Below are 12,025 nucleotides of genomic sequence, written 5' to 3'. Positions count from 1 at the left end.
GGCGGCAAAAACACCCGGCCGGCTGGATAAATGTCCTTGGCGGGTCATAGTTTGAGGATGCCTGCTCTAGGCAGAGAAGGGACTGTCTAGGTGGCTTTTCTGTTTTTCATCTATTTTGGTTTTTCTGGACTTGTTATTTATTTATGTATCTTTTGAGACAGAGTCTTACTTTGTCACCCTTGGTAGAGTGCTGTGGTGTCATAGCTCACAGCAATCTCAAACTCCTGGGCTTAAGCGATAGTCTTGCCTCAGCCTCCCAAGTAGCTGGAAGTATAGGCGCCCGGCTATTTTTAGAGATGAGGCCTTCCAATGGCTCAGGCTGTTCTCAAACCTGTGAGCTTAGGCAGTCTAGCCGCCTTGGCATCCCAAGAGCTGGGATTACAGGTGTGAGCCACCGCGCCTCTGTGCATGACCAGAATGCCAACAGCTATGTCATGGTCGGAACCTTCAATCTTCCTGTAAGTTTGTGTTCCACAGGGCAGGGTCCTGGACCTATCAGTTGTTAAGTTTATTGTCTATACTTTGATAGGTAACATCTTAATTTAGGGGTTTGCACAGTAACTTTCTCACAGTCAGGACAAATAGGTAGTGATTCTATGATTGTTTTTACCCCTCATGTCCACAAGTTAGTTGTTTCTCTTCTGTTCTTTCTCTTCTCCCATTCTCTGATTCTTATGCATGTATTTTCTTCCTTGCAGATGAATGTAAAAGAATTTAAGGAGCACATTGCTGCCTCTGTCAGTATCCCATCTGAGAAACAACGGCTCATCTATCAGGGGCGGGTTCTGCAAGATGATAAGAAGCTCCAGGAATACAGTAAGGGGTTTGGGGAGGCAGTTCAGAGGTTGAGGCTGCTGTCCAGAGGGATGAGCTAAGGCTATATAGGTCTACCTGATTATATAATGTTTTGGTGTATATCTTATTTTTCCTGCAGATGTTGGGGGAAAGGTTATCCACCTGGTGGAACGGGCTCCTCCTCAGACTCAGCTCCCTTCTGGAGCATCTTCTGGGACAGGGTCTGCCTCAGCCACCCATGGTGGGGGACCCCCACCTGGTACTCGGGGACCTGGGGCCTCTGTGCATGACCGGAATGCCAACAGCTATGTCATGGTTGGAACCTTCAATCTTCCTGTAAGCTTGTGTTCCATAGGGCATGGTTTTGGGTGGGGAGAAGATAGCTTTGGTTGTGATAGCAGCAGAGAGTCTATAAGATAGGTGTCTCAGTCTTTAGATTGGATTTGGAGAACCCCATGGCCTGATATTGGCCTCAGTCCTTAAGAAAAGGGTATGGGGCTCTAGAGAATGAATTGGAAGTGTGGAGACCTTAGTTTTGGCTTCTCCCAGAGCAACTTCCCTTACCCTTTCCCCAGAGTGACGGCTCTGCTGTGGATGTTCACATCAACATGGAACAGGCCCCGATTCAGGTATTGAGGGGCCTGGGAGGGTCAGGGAAGGGGATCTGGGAGAAGGAGGCTGTGAGGTGGGAATGGACCTGGCTCAGGAGATGTCTGCAAACTTGTTTAGTAGGTTGTAGAGGTCATAGCTTCATCTCAAACCTGCTTTGAATGAAAGGCTGAGGCAGGAGGATTGCTTGAGCCTAGGATTTTGAAACTAGCCTGGGCAGTACAGTTAGACTCCCTCTTTAAAAAAATGAAAAAGGCTGGGCATGGTGGCTCAAGAGCGAGACCCTGTTTCTATTAAAAATAGAAAAACTAGCTGGTTGTTGTGGTGGCTGCCTGTAGTCCAGCTACTTGGGAGGCTGAGGCAAGAGGATTGCTTGCTTGAACCCAGGAGTTTGAGGTTGCTGTGAGCTATGATGCCATGGCATTCTATCCAGGGTGACAGAGTAAGAGTCTGTCTTAAGAAAAAAATAATAATAAAAGAATGAAAAAACAAAAGATGGGTGGTGGTGTGAGCTTGTAGTCCTAGCTCTTTGGGAGGCTGAGGTTGGAGGATTGCTTGAGCCCAGGAGTTTGAGGTTGCAGTGAACTGTGATGGGCCACTATACTCCAGCCTGGGTGATAGGGGGAGACTGCATCTCCTAAAAAAAAAAAAAAATATATATATATATATATATATATATAAAGGGAAAAATGCCCTGCTCTGATCATTCCTCTCTTATTGTAGAGTGAACCTCGGGTACGGCTGGTGATGGCTCAGCACATGATCAGGGATATACAGACCTTACTATCCCGGATGGAGGTATGTGGCTAGGGTCTCTCCTCAACTACCTTTCCTCCTTTTCTCTCAGCTTAGGGATGAAAGCATGACTGGCCACATTATAAAATTCAGCCTTCCTAATCTGGTATCTTCTCTGCAATATTCATTCTCTTTGGCAGACAAGTATCTTTATGAGGCTATCTTGTCCCTGTCAATCCTCTTAGTGCCTGGCATCTGGAGAATTTGTGTCAGACGTGTTAGATAACTCTCATAGCATCTTTTTTCAATTAAAGATGGATTTGAAACTTAATTTTCGTATTCAATATTGGGATGTCCTGATTTCATTAGTTACTGTTGCAGATGCAGCCTGTGACCTTTCCTCTTGTGGAGGTCAGGAAATCACAATTCCTACTTTTTGTTAGCAGTTTATTGACAGATACTACATACATATTGTACATCTAATTTGTGCCAGTGATAACACTGGTTGCTAGAGTCAAAGATACACACGTCTAGCCCTGCTTTCAGGGATCCTAGTTATACCACCTTCTCTACTCAGTCTCCTGTAACCTGAGTAATCCTCTGCAGTAGTTTGATTCTGCCTTTGGTGTCCTGGCTGTTCCCCACTTTCAGTGTCGAGGGGGACCTCAAGTGCAGCACAGTCAGCCGCCCCCACAGATGCCGCCTGTAGCACCCGAGCCAGTATCCTTGAGCTCTCAAACAGCAGAATCAGTCGAAAGTGAGGTGCCTCCTCGGGAGCCCATGGAGGCAGAAGAAGTGGAGGAGCGTGCCCCTGCCCAGACGCCGGAGCTTACCCCTTCTGGCCCAGCCCCAGCAGGCCCAGCACCTGCCTCAGAGACAAATGCACCCAAGTGAGAGGTGGAGGGAATCTTTTGGGTGGTGGTTGAGGATCAGGAAAAGAATGGTGGAAGGGGAATGGTTCTTGATCATCTCACTCGTAGGGTTAGCATTGAGAGCTAAGGAAGGAATTCTTGGTGTAAGTAAATAAGGTTTGGACTGGCAGCTGAGCAGAAGCAGTGTTCTTTCTGGGACTAGGAAAGCCAAAGGTGCCTCCTGAGCCTAATCAAAATTCTGTCCCCTGGGTTCAATAAACCCCATTTCTTTTTTAGAGTTAGTTTCTCACAATCTCAGGATTGTAGCAGGGAGAGTGGGAGCAGTTTTATATTCTTTTCCCTATATTCTCATGTATGGAAGTAAAAGAATAGATGCTCTGGGCTCGGGGCCTATAGCTTAACCTGCTACGGCGCCAGCCACGTACACCTAAGGTGGCGGGTTCGAATCCCCAGCCTGGACCCGCCAAACAACAATGACGGCTGCAACCAAAAAATAGCCGGGCGTTGTGGCGGGCGCCTGTGGTCCCAGCTACTTGGGAGGCAGAGGCAAGAGACTCGCTTGAGCCCAGGAGTTGTAGGTTGCTGTGAGCTGTAATGCCACAGCACTCTACCCAGGGGGACAGCTTGAGGCTCTGTCTCAAAAAAAAGAATAGATGCTCTGGGGCGGCACCTGTGCCTCAGTGAGCAGGGCATTGGCCACATATACCGAGGGTGGCGGGTTCAAACCCAGCCCCGGTTAAACTGCAACAAAAAATAGCTGGGCGTTGTGGCAGACACCTGTGGTCCCAGCTGCTTGTAAGGCTGAGGCAAGAGAATCGCCTAAGCCCAGGAGCTAGAGGTTGCTGTGAGTTGTGATGCCATGGCACTCTACCGAGGGCGACAAAATAAAGCTCTGTCTCTTTAAAAAAAAAAAAAAAAATAGATGCTCTGTTAGTCTGGGAAGGGATTGACCCAGGGCTCTGGGAGGCCAGAGAGGGATAGGGCAAGTGTGGTCCCTGTTGATTATGAGGTTGGGAATCTGAAGAGAACCATGGCTTACTGCCCCTTGGGGTTTTCCACAGCCATCCTTCTCCTGCGGAGTATGTCGAGGTGCTCCAAGAGCTGCAGAGGCTGGAGAGCCGTCTCCAGCCCTTTCTGCAGCGCTACTATGAGGTTTTGGGCGCTGCTGCCACCACGGACTACAATAACAATGTGAGCCCTTTGATGATTGCCCTGCCTCTCTCCTCAGCCCCAGTACTCCCAAAGCAGAACAGGCTGAAATAAAGATAACCCCATTCCCTCCCTACAAAAACATTGTAACAAAACCGTTTTCCTCTAGATGTGTAAGTGATATTTTTCTCTCTTGTAGGGAAGATGATAATTTTTGCCATAATAACTATTATTGTATCCCTTGAGTCCTTGAGTGAATTATTTAGGAAGTTTTTGAAGTAAGATTAATAATTGATTGTTTATGGATTCATTGTAGTATCTGTTCTAATAGGAAGTTCGTATGTATATAAAATAGAATTAAATTTGCAAAGATTTGATCTATGCATAACCGAAAGTTTGGAGAATACTCAGCGCAAAGACATTATTGCTTTTGTTAGTGCAGTGGGCTCTAGCTTAATATTTTCTGCATTTCTGTGTTTGGCCCATGGGGGCACAGCATGAGGGCCGGGAGGAGGATCAGCGGTTGATCAACTTGGTGGGGGAGAGCCTGCGGCTGTTGGGCAACACCTTTGTGGCATTATCTGACCTGCGCTGCAATCTGGCCTGTGCGCCCCCACGACACCTGCATGTGGTCCGGCCTATGTCTCACTATACCACCCCCATGGTGCTCCAGCAGGCAGCCATTCCTATCCAGGTGGGTTGGCGGGGGCCTTGCCTGAAGGAGAATAAAGGGGTGTTGGTGGCATGACCCAGGCTAGTTAGTGGATCTGAAGGAGGTTAGAAAGACTTTGGGACCAAAAACAAAAAGACTTTGGGAGCACATTGTGATGAAGACTGGGGGAGAATTTAGAGGTCTGTTGTGGGATGCTCTGGGTAGGTTCTTGTGTTTTCCTCACTTTTGTCCATCTATTCCAGATCAATGTGGGGACCACTGTGACAATGACAGGGAATGGGACTCGGCCTCCCCCAACTCCCAATGCAGAGGCATCTCCCTCTGGTCCTGGGCAGGCCTCATCCCTGGCTCCATCTTCTGCCACTGTCGAGGCCTCAAATGAGGGGGCTTCCCCTCCAGGCCCAGCTCCCCCACCGGCCACCAGCCACCCAAGGGTCATCCGGATTTCCCACCAGAGTGTGGAACCTGTGGTCATGATGCACATGAACATTCAAGGTGAGTTAAGATCACTTGTTGGTAGAGAAGAACACAATGAGGGAGGCTGGTACTGAGGTGTGAAGGAGCAAGGGTGAGGAAGCAAGAGGTCGATGGTGGTGGCAGTAGCAGAGGGAAGCTTTTTTTTTTTGTAGAGACAGAGTCTCAATCGCCCTCATCAGAGTGCTGTGGCGTCATAGCTCACAGCAACCTCCAATTTCTGGGCACAGGCGATTCTCTTGGCTCAGTCTCCCAAGCAGCCAGGACCACAGGCACCTGCCACAATGCCCAGCCATATTTTTGTTGCAGTTTGGCTGGGGCGGGGTTTGAACCGGCCACCCTCAGTATATGGGGCTGGTGCCCCACCCACTGAGCCACAGGCTCTGTTCCAGAGCAGAAGCTTTTGTTTGTATGTGTGGGAAGGGGCAGGAAGAGACTATTTTGTCCTAGGAGATAGTTCACATGGTGAAGGGAATGTTTCCTCCCTGTCTTGGTGGAGGGAAAGGAGTCTTTTTGTTTGGGAGATTAGGGGCCTAAAAGATGGTTGATCTCAGGAGGATACAGTTAGGCCTTGGCCCTGCCTGTCTCAGGGCCACTGTCTGTGTCTCCCTGCCCAGATTCTGGCACACAGCCCGGTGGTGTTCCGAGTGCTCCCACTGGTCCCCTAGGACCCCCTGGTCATGGCCAGACCCTGGGTAAGAGTGAGGGCATCAGAGCAGGCTGAGCTCTGGGTAGAAAAGGGGAAGGGCTGAGTGGGTGGGTTGAAGGGGTCCAGGTTCAAGGTTACATCAGACCCGCCCCCCAGGCTCCACCCTCATCCAGCTGCCCTCCCTGCCCCCTGAGTTCATGCACGCCGTCGCCCACCAGATCACTCATCAGGCCATGGTGGCAGCTGTTGCCTCCGCGGCCGCAGGTAATGACCTGGAAGGGGAGGCCTGGGAGGTGGGGCATAGTCCATGGTGGTGGGTGCTTTCGGCTAGCAGGCAAGGTCTCATCCCTCAGCCCTCTTGGTTATCTCTCCTTTGCTACCCACAGGACAGCAAGTGCCAGGCTTCCCCACAGCTCCAACCCGAGTGGTGATTGCCCGGCCCACCCCTCCACAGGCTCGGCCTTCCCATCCTGGGGGTCCGCCAATCTCTGGGGCTCTGGTGAGCAAGGGCTGGGAAGTTCCAGTGGGAAAGAGTCTGGGGAGCGAATTCTGTGGTAGTACATGGAAGGGCAGAACTGAACTCCTTCTCTCTCTCCAGCAGGGCACTGGGTTGGGTACTAATGCCTCCTTGGCTCAGATGGTGAGCGGCCTTGTGGGGCAGCTCCTTATGCAACCTGTTCTTGTAGGTGAGTTTTATTCTTTTCCATTTTTTTTTTTTTTTTTTTTTTGAGATAGAGCCTCAAGCTGTCCCCCTGGGTAGAGTGCCGAGGCATTACAGCTCACAGCAACCTCCAACTCCTGGGCTCCAGCGAGTCTCCTGCCTCCGCCTCCCAAATAGCTGGGACCACAGGCGCCCGCCACAACGCCCGGCTATTTTTTGGTTGCAGCCGTCATTGTTGTTTGGCGGGTCCGGGCTGGGGATTCGAACCCGCCACCTTAGGTGTACGTGGCTGGCTCCCTAGCCGGTTGAGCTATAGGTGCCGAGCCCTTTTCCATTTCAAACTTGAAATTCTAGTGCCCCTTTCTCAGTCTGTGCGTGCCAGTTCTTTCCACATTTTCTTGGTTCTTGCTTTCCTGCTGGAAACACTAGAATGGAGCTGCTGTAGTGTCTTTTCTTCAGATTTCATCTTTCTTGTTTTCATTCCTTACAGCTCAGGGGACCCCAGGAATGGCTCCGCCTCCAGCCCCTGCCACTGCTTCAGCCAGTGCTGGCACCACCAACACAGCTACCACAGCTGGCCCTGCTCCTGGGGGGCCTGCCCAGCCTCCACCCCCTCAATCTTCCACAGCTGATCTTCAGTTTTCTCAGCTCCTGGGGAACCTGCTGGGGCCTGCAGGGCCAGGGGCTGGTGGGCCTGGCATGGCTTCTCCCACCATCACTGTAGCGATGCCTGGTGTCCCTGCTTTTCTCCAGGGCATGACTGACTTCTTACAGGTAAGTGGCTTGCCCTGCACCTCACCCTTCCTGCCCCTCAGACCAGTCCAGGCAGTGATGCCTCTTTGCCATTCTGTAGCCACCAGGCTAGAGGCCTTGGTAACATGTCAGGAGAAGAGACTGGAAATTTCAGTCTGAACTGCATTTTGGAGAGGACAGTGAGGCCTAGGGAGAAAACATAGTAATTAGTGTCTTTGCTTTCTGACCTAACTCATTTAGAGGGAAAGGTAGGTAGTAATTACTTACCCATGAGTATTGTATTTTAAGGAGTAACACCAGAGAAGAACCCGCCATTTTCCTAGACCTCTATTAGTTTGTGTCTTCTTTTTTTTTTTTGCCCAGGGTTGGGTTTGAACCTACCACCTCTGGCGCATGGGGCTGGCACCCTATTCCTTGAGCCACAGGCACTGCCCGGTTTGTGTCTTCTTGATGCCATTTTATGTCCTTGTCTCTGTTCACATCTAACGTCCTGTTCTTTATTGCTTCTCTGTTTGCCAGGCAACACAGACAACCCCTCCACCTCCTCCACCACCTCCCCCCCCACCCCCAGCCCCGGAGCAGCAGACCATGCCCCCACCAGGGTCTCCTTCCAGTGGTGCAGGGAGTCCTGGAGGCCTAGGTCTTGAGAGCCTGCCACCGGAGTTTTATACCTCAGTGGTGCAGGGTGTGCTGAGTTCCCTGCTGGGTTCCTTGGGGGCTCGGGCTGGCAGCAGTGAAAGTATTGCTGCCTTCATACAACGTCTCAGTGGATCCAGCAATATCTTTGAGCCTGGAGCTGATGGGGCTCTTGGTGAGCAAAAGGGAGAGTACCTTGGCCTGGTCCAGGAAGGGGAAGCCAGGGGAGGTAGATGGCAATTGTTTAGCAGTGTGCGGCAGGCCAGGTAATAAAGGCCATTGCTTGATTTCTGCCCCATTCCTAGGATTCTTTGGGGCCCTGCTCTCTCTTCTGTGCCAGAACTTCTCCATGGTGGATGTAGTGATGCTTCTCCATGGACATTTCCAGCCACTGCAGCGGCTCCAGCCCCAGCTACGGTCCTTCTTCCACCAGCACTACCTGGGTGGTCAGGAACCCACACCTGGTAACATCCGGGTAAATGAAGGCTGGGGGCCCCAGAGCTCTCTCTTTTGCACGCTCAGTCTCTCAATCCTGATTCTATTTACTGTTAGCTAAAGCTATGACTGCCCTGCACACATTCTGTGCTTGTTGGGGGATGAAGGGAAAATCTTTTGAAAATGAGGCTTAGAACTAAACCTGTTCTGTTCTTCCATAGATGGCAACCCACACATTGATCACAGGGTTAGAAGAATATGTGCGGGAGAGTTTTGTGAGTAACCCTTCTCTGTTTCTCTCCACTCCTGGGTCTTGTCAGGGCAGCTGGTACTCCCTATTGTCTCTTCCACTCTCAGCTGCTCAAGTTTCCTGATTTTGGAATCTTAGTGTGTCTTGTCTCTCAGTCTTTGGTGCAGGTTCAACCAGGTGTGGACATCATCCGGACAAACCTTGAATTTCTCCAAGAGCAATTTAATAGCATTGCTGCTCATGTACTGCATTGCACAGGTCAGGGGTTGGCCAGGCCAGGGTGATTGCAACCTGTTGGGATGTGCACGGCTTCTGGGTGCCAGCATTTCCTCCTTATTTCTTGTCCATAGATAGTGGATTTGGGGCCCGGTTGCTGGAGTTGTGTAACCAAGGACTGTTTGAATGCCTGGCCCTGAACCTGCACTGCTTGGGGGGACAGCAGATGGAGCTTGCTGCTGTTATCAATGGCCGGATTGTAAGCATCACCCAGCCCTGGGTCCCTAGCCTTTTGTTTCCTGAGTTTAGCATTCTCTTCTTTAGCAGTGTCCTATGGTTTCCTTTTTTTATTTTTATTTTTTTCCCTCTGTCTAAACTGCCATTCTGTATCTTGGTTCTGATATATTTCAAAAGCTGGTTGAGCATTTCAAGTTATCTGTTTTCTGCCCCTCAGCGTCGTATGTCTCGTGGGGTGAATCCCTCCTTGGTGAGCTGGCTGACTACTATGATGGGGCTGAGGCTTCAGGTGGTACTGGAACATATGCCTGTAGGCCCTGATGCCATCCTCAGATATGTTCGAAGGGTTGGTGATCCCCCTCAGGTAAGGGGCCTGTTGAGCTATGGGGTCAAGGTACTTCAGGGAACTGGAGAGATCTGAGAGAAGAGCCTTTTGTGTTGTTCTTTTTTCTCTGTCCAATTTTTCAGCCACTTTCTGAGGAGCCAATGGAAGTTCAAGGAGCAGAAAGAACTTCCCCTGAGCCTCAGGTACCAGGGAGAGGTTGAGGGTCCACATAATATGGAGTGGAGGACTAGGGGAGAAGAGGCTGGAGGCTGAGCATTCTGAAACCTCCATCTTCTTACCATCTAACTCCCAGCGGGAGAATGCTTCCCCAGCCCCAGGAACAACAGCAGAAGAGGCCATGTCCCGAGGTCCACCTCCTGCTCCTGAGGGGGGCTCCCGAGAGGAACAGGATGGACCTTCAGCTGAGACAGAACCTTGGGCAGCTGCAGTGCCCCCAGTAAGTGTTAGTGATGTAGTAGGTCAGGGCAGCTGAATGTTGGGGGAATTAGTACTTTCTAATCTTTTCCTTCCCAGGAATGGGTCCCTATCATCCAGCAGGACATTCAGAGCCAGCGGAAGGTGAAACCACAGCCCCCTCTGAGTGATGCCTACCTCAGTGGTATGCCTGCTAAGAGACGCAAGGTTGGTTTGCTTCTTCCCTAAGGATCTTTATCCAGGGTCCCCTGTCATGGTTAGAATCATACCTTTTAGATTTGGAGGGAGCTCTTCCAAGTTCAGTCCCCTTTTTCTTGTTTTTTTTTTTTTTTTTTTTTTTTTTGAGACAGAGCCTCAAGCTGTCCCCCTGGGTAGAGTGCCATGGCATTATAGCTCACAGCAACCTCCAACTCCTGGGCTCAAGCAAGTCTCCTCCCTCCACCTCCCAAGTAGCTGGGACCACAGGTGCCCGCCACAATGCCTGGCTATTTTTTGGTTGCAGCTGTCGTTGTTTGGCGGGTCCGGGCTGGGGATTCGAACCCACCACCTTAGGTGTACGTGGCTGGCGCCTTAGCCAGTTGAGCTATAGGCACCGAGCCACAGTCCCCTTTTTCAATGAAGAAACTTCTTTGGGATTCACACTTGCTTATGGTTGTTGCATAACCACACAGGACTTTGCCTTATTCTTCTTTGCTAGCAGTCCTTGGTCCCTCAGCTGCATAATCCCCATGTGACTAGGGTCAGTTTTCCTTTAAGGTATGCTTCCTCTTGCGGATCAGCTGGCTCTGAATCCCAGATGACTTGACCCATTCTTCTATCTTATTTTGAAAAGCAATTCCAACACATTCAAACATTTGTTTTTGGCCACAACCAAATAGAATTAGGAAAGTATCTGTGCTATCAAAAGCACTTGTGGATTATTTCCCCCTCTTTGCTAACGTGGAGATTCAGTGGTTGATTTGTGGAAAGGGTGAACTGGGTGGTGGCACTGGATCTGACTTTGATCCTCTTTTCCCTCCCAATCCCCTGTTGCTCAGACAATGCAGGGTGAGGGCCCCCAGCTGCTTCTCTCAGAGGCTGTGAGCCGGGCAGCTAAGGCAGCCGGAGCTCGGCCCCTGACAAGCCCCGAGAGCCTGAGCCGGGACCTGGAGGCACCAGAGGTTCAGGAGAGCTACAGGCAGCAGGTGCCCCCACCTTGAAGCAGAATTAGGGATGGTCTCTCTAGTGGGAGGGGTTGGGCTAGGGTCCCTCTTGCTTGGATCCCTTCAGAACTGAACTGGTCATTTGGGGCTTCCACTTGTTAAACTGTTTTTCCCTGGTGGCATCTTGGATGCTTATCAATACCACACGGGGCTGAAAGTCTGGGGGAAGTGTGTGTTCTAAGGAGGTGGCCCTGTGTGTTTACTAGGGTCATTAGAGTCTTGGCCAGTCCTTTTCCAACCTGCTTGCCTGCTTTTTCTCTCTAGCTCCGGTCTGATATACAAAAACGACTGCAGGAAGACCCCAACTACAGCCCCCAACGCTTCCCTAATGCCCACCGGGCCTTTGCTGATGATCCCTAGCTCTTTGCTCAAAAAGGGGACCATTCCCCTTCCCCTCCTTCCTTCACAGTATTTAAGAAATAAAAGTCGGATTTTTCTGGCTGTATTGTCTTTTAAATTGCCTTCATTAAGTAGTCTTGAGTCACTTGATCTTATGTGAATTTGACCTTAATACTTCTTTATTACTTGAGGCCAGGAGTTACCCCATGTCACCCTTTAGATTGCTATGGTGTCACAGCTCACAGCAACCTCAAATTCTTGGGCTCAAGTGATCCTCTTGCCTCAGCCTCCCAAGTAGCTGGGACTACAGGCACCCACCACAATGCCTATTTTTTTAAGAGATGGGGTCTTGCTCTTGCTTTTGCTCAGACTGGTCTCATGAGCTCCAGTGATCTACCCACCTCATCCTCCCAAAGTGCTGGGATTCCAGGCATGAGCTACCTCCCCGGGCCTGATGATTACATTTTTATACAAAAGCACTTTGTATGCAAAATAAAAGCATTTTGGCTCCGCACCCATAGGACATATACTCAGCTCACATCTGAGGGTGGTGGGTTTGAACCCAGTCCTGGCCAGCTAA

At 50.4% G+C, this 12,025-nt stretch overlaps 1 protein-coding gene across 8 annotated transcripts in view; it reads left to right on the top strand.

Moving 5' to 3' along the window:
* BAG6 (BCL2 associated athanogene 6) overlaps positions 1 to 11,549 on the top strand; it is a 14,591-nt gene extending 3,042 nt beyond the window's left edge. Inside the window, exons 3-26 of one of the 8 annotated variants that reach the window (XM_012804757.1) lie at positions 699 to 816; positions 935 to 1,131; positions 1,371 to 1,424; positions 2,128 to 2,202; positions 2,791 to 3,029; positions 4,073 to 4,202; positions 4,657 to 4,854; positions 5,076 to 5,328; positions 5,925 to 6,002; positions 6,113 to 6,220; positions 6,343 to 6,455; positions 6,555 to 6,642; positions 7,108 to 7,391; positions 7,890 to 8,181; positions 8,312 to 8,481; positions 8,663 to 8,716; positions 8,847 to 8,949; positions 9,042 to 9,166; positions 9,362 to 9,508; positions 9,613 to 9,672; positions 9,783 to 9,926; positions 10,004 to 10,111; positions 10,942 to 11,088; positions 11,371 to 11,547. In XM_012804757.1, the coding sequence (XP_012660211.1) occupies positions 699 to 816; positions 935 to 1,131; positions 1,371 to 1,424; positions 2,128 to 2,202; positions 2,791 to 3,029; positions 4,073 to 4,202; positions 4,657 to 4,854; positions 5,076 to 5,328; positions 5,925 to 6,002; positions 6,113 to 6,220; positions 6,343 to 6,455; positions 6,555 to 6,642; positions 7,108 to 7,391; positions 7,890 to 8,181; positions 8,312 to 8,481; positions 8,663 to 8,716; positions 8,847 to 8,949; positions 9,042 to 9,166; positions 9,362 to 9,508; positions 9,613 to 9,672; positions 9,783 to 9,926; positions 10,004 to 10,111; positions 10,942 to 11,088; positions 11,371 to 11,466 (3,381 nt within the window). In that variant the 3' untranslated portion in view covers positions 11,467 to 11,547. Of the gene's footprint in view, positions 1 to 698; positions 817 to 934; positions 1,132 to 1,370; positions 1,425 to 2,127; positions 2,203 to 2,790; positions 3,030 to 4,072; positions 4,203 to 4,656; positions 4,855 to 5,075; positions 5,329 to 5,897; positions 6,003 to 6,112; positions 6,221 to 6,342; positions 6,456 to 6,554; positions 6,643 to 7,107; positions 7,392 to 7,889; positions 8,182 to 8,311; positions 8,482 to 8,662; positions 8,717 to 8,846; positions 8,950 to 9,041; positions 9,167 to 9,361; positions 9,509 to 9,612; positions 9,673 to 9,782; positions 9,927 to 10,003; positions 10,112 to 10,941; positions 11,089 to 11,370 lie in introns of all 8 variants that reach the window. The other 7 variants (XM_012804756.1, XM_003789006.2, XM_012804760.1 and 4 more) reach the window with 7 other exon arrangements.
* The last annotated feature ends 476 nt before the right edge of the window (positions 11,550 to 12,025 follow it).

This window comes from Otolemur garnettii, unplaced genomic scaffold (genome assembly GCF_000181295.1).
Source record: "Otolemur garnettii isolate 467f Iridium unplaced genomic scaffold, OtoGar3 scaffold00031, whole genome shotgun sequence".
In the NCBI taxonomy this organism is placed as follows: Eukaryota; Metazoa; Chordata; class Mammalia; order Primates; family Galagidae; genus Otolemur; species Otolemur garnettii.
The sequence above is the reverse complement of the archived record's forward strand: the minus strand, read 5'-3'. Positions and strand labels throughout refer to the sequence as shown.